This window comes from Pyxicephalus adspersus, chromosome 3 (genome assembly GCF_032062135.1).
Source record: "Pyxicephalus adspersus chromosome 3, UCB_Pads_2.0, whole genome shotgun sequence".
Lineage (NCBI taxonomy): Eukaryota > Metazoa > Chordata > Amphibia > Anura > Pyxicephalidae > Pyxicephalus > Pyxicephalus adspersus.
The window spans coordinates 679109-682184 of record NC_092860.1 but is presented as its reverse complement, the minus strand read 5'-3'; the positions used below and the strand labels follow the sequence as shown (position 1 = coordinate 682184).

The 3076-nt window shown below is 48.2% G+C and overlaps 2 protein-coding genes across 2 annotated transcripts in view; both read left to right on the top strand.

Annotated features, from left to right (window-relative positions):
- LOC140325438 (UDP-glucuronosyltransferase 2A2-like) overlaps positions 1-3076 on the top strand; it is a 197240-nt gene that overhangs the window by 86544 nt on the left and 107620 nt on the right. The window lies entirely within an intron of this gene.
- GLP2R (glucagon like peptide 2 receptor) overlaps positions 1-3076 on the top strand; it is a gene marked incomplete in the record, with an annotated part of 37979 nt that overhangs the window by 27804 nt on the left and 7099 nt on the right. The window contains 3 exon segments of the mRNA XM_072403267.1: positions 104-263; positions 1000-1060; positions 2056-2125. Coding sequence (XP_072259368.1) covers positions 104-263; positions 1000-1060; positions 2056-2125 — 291 coding nt within the window.

Here is a 3076-nt window from a genome sequence, read left to right as displayed (position 1 = left end):
AATCTCCCCATTGTGGGAGGGGCAGAGACACAAAGTACTGGGGCGGGGCTGTATATCTGTGACTTCCATTGGATATTGCTTTACCTCTCCATGTTCTTTGCAGGCTCCGTCCTCCTGCAGGTTGGTTTACATTTCTATGCATTACTTTGTTGGTGCCAATTTCATGTGGCTGCTGGTGGAAGGAATTTACCTCCATACAACCATTGTCAGCATGCTGATGTCTGAGCGGAGGATGCTGCTCCGATATATCGCCCTCGGTTGGAGTAAGTAATAACTCCGGGTTTTGGGTGTCATTATCATTAATAAGTCGTCCTGGAGCTCCAGTCATTGACTTTGCCTGAGATGATGTCAGGACTGTGCTGCAGGCTGGAGGGGGCATTTCCTAGGTTACATTCATACAGCACAGACAATGGGGTCAGTGTGGCTTTAATTAATGTCACCGGTCAGATTGCAGAATGCAGATTGAGTTATTGTAGCTGTGACATTTTCCGTTCTCTCGGGGTCACCGTTACATGAATATGGGGCAGAGTTCAGCTCATTTATTTTATTTCTTTACAAACTTCCACAATGATAATCAGAGCTCATCAGGGAAATCAGCAAATATTACTCGGAGGATTTGGGGTTGCCGGGTGTTAGGAGGTGTGTAGACAGGTGCTCTTCACCTGTGTTTGCAGGTATTAGACACATGGAGCGCAGGTGAGTGCAGCGATGAGGTGGGATGGGGTTCGGGGTCACCGCCATGTAGAATGGAGCAGGGAAAACGCAGACTTTGTCCTTTAATGTGTTTGAGCAGCTCAGCTCCATTTCATCCCCCAGAAACCCCAAATATTGTGAATATTGAAGAACTTGTTACTTCACCTCCAATGCAGCAAGTTGTTCGGTGACAGGTTCTCTTTAATGGATGGCAGTAATAATTGTTCATAGAAAGATGCAGCCTGGTCAGTAATGGGGGGTTGGTACTCCCGGAGTTACCCCTGACCTCTGTGTTTTCATTGGCAGTGTGCCCCCTGCTGTTCGTGGTGCCCTGGGTGATTGTGCGCTTGTATCTGGAAAATGAAAGGTAAGTCATGGAATTTATTCCCCGCATTTCTATTATTTGTGTCTACATAGAGCAGCGATTGGCTGATTGTATTCTTCCCTTATATCACATGGCGGGGGGTGGTAAAATAATGGGGGCCGGTTTTGTAAGGAGATCTGGGCCCGGATTGGTGAGAGGAACCTCTGTGGCCCTCAGGAGACATTTGGGGTTCTTTCAGATCTGTCTGGTATTGGGCATTGGATTATCTTTCGTTGCATTACCACGCAGGGTGCACAGGAATCCCATTGGGAGAAGTCCAGCAATGGCAGCCGCTAATGTCACATCATAACACAAACATGCAGCACAACAAAGCCCAGCATGCGGTGACACATGGGGCAGATGTGCATTGGTGCTGCGTCACTTTGGTGGGACACCAATGCAATGTTTGGTACCGCATGGCTCCGCCCAGCACAGGTGTGCTTTGGTCCTTAAAACCCCGAATATACCCCTCGTCCCACCTTCCCCGCCCCCCCAATATATTTTAATATTGTACTAAATGTTTATTATAGGAATTCCTGATTTATCAGCTCTACAAATATCAGCAAAGGATTGCAGCAGCCAATATTGTGTTTTTGCTAGGAAGGCGAGAAGACGGAATTAGTTTGCAATGTTCGGGATGAAACCGGATGGAAATGTATTTAGGAATGAATTAGGTTTCTCCATCCCCCCCCCCATCCATCATCATCCAAATGCAGCATGGCCAGGATGATTCATGGTCCAATCACTGCGCGGCCCATACACACCGAGCTCATCGATCGCCCAGCCGCAGCCAATAAATCACTCGCACAATTCTGGGCTGCAGATACAGGGACAGAAATAGCCGAGAGATTCACACAATCACGGCCATTAATACAAAGCCAGCACTGCTCATCTGACTGACCCCTGAAATGATCATTGGATGGAATATAGATCAGGCGCTGGTTGTGAAATATTTGTCATACAGGTAAAAGTTTAACAAAGGTTGTGTCCTGCTCCAGGTGCTGGGAGACCAATACCAATACCGGGATCTGGTATATCATAAAGGGGCCGACACTCCTCTGTGTGCTGGTAAGTATCACACGGCTGCATCAAACACACAACATACATGGCACATACACAGGGGGCACAGGGGGACACAGGACACACAGGGGGCACACGGGGGACACAGGGGGCACACGGGGGACACAGGACACACAGGGGACACACGGGGGACACAGGACACACTGGGGACACAGGACACACAGGGGGGACACAGGACACACAGGGGGCACAGGGGGCACATAGGGAACACAGGACGACACGGGGGGCACACGGGATTTTACCAAGGTACACATGGAACACATACATGACACAGAACACGTATAGCACATACACATGGCATGCAATGGATATGTGGGTGACAGTCCTGGGTCATATATCATGGTCATTGGGCCCCCTTGGATTGTCAGTTACTTTGCCTGTTAATAAAGTTTTTTTAAACATTTATTAATTTTTCATACAAAAATAACTCGGGAAATAGTATTTCATTTGTTGTAATAACTTTAATTAAAGAAATCCTGAGCGTGATTCCCCATAGATCTGGCTGAGTGCTTTGTAGAGGAGGAAAGAGAATGTTTTGTTCCCAGCAATCTGTCAACTTTTTATATTTTTTAATTTTTTTTTTGTTATTGATAAACCTTCTTCAGCCTAAATGTAAAGGCATGAATGGTGATCTGGGGCCAATAATAGGGAATGAGAATTGTGCCATTCATATATTTTACAAAATATTTTATATATTTAGCATCACACATTCCCTGCCCACTGCCCTCCTCTCCCTCCCCTGCCCACTGCCCTCATCTCCCTCCGCTGCCCACTGCCCTCATCTCCCTCCGCTGCCCACTGCCCTCATCTTCCTCCCCTGCCCACTGCCCTCCTCTCCCTGCCTACTGCCCTCATCTCCCTCCCCTGCCCACTGCCCTCATCTCCCTCCCCTGCCCACTGCCCTCATCTCCCTCCCCTGCCCACTGCCCTCATCTCCCT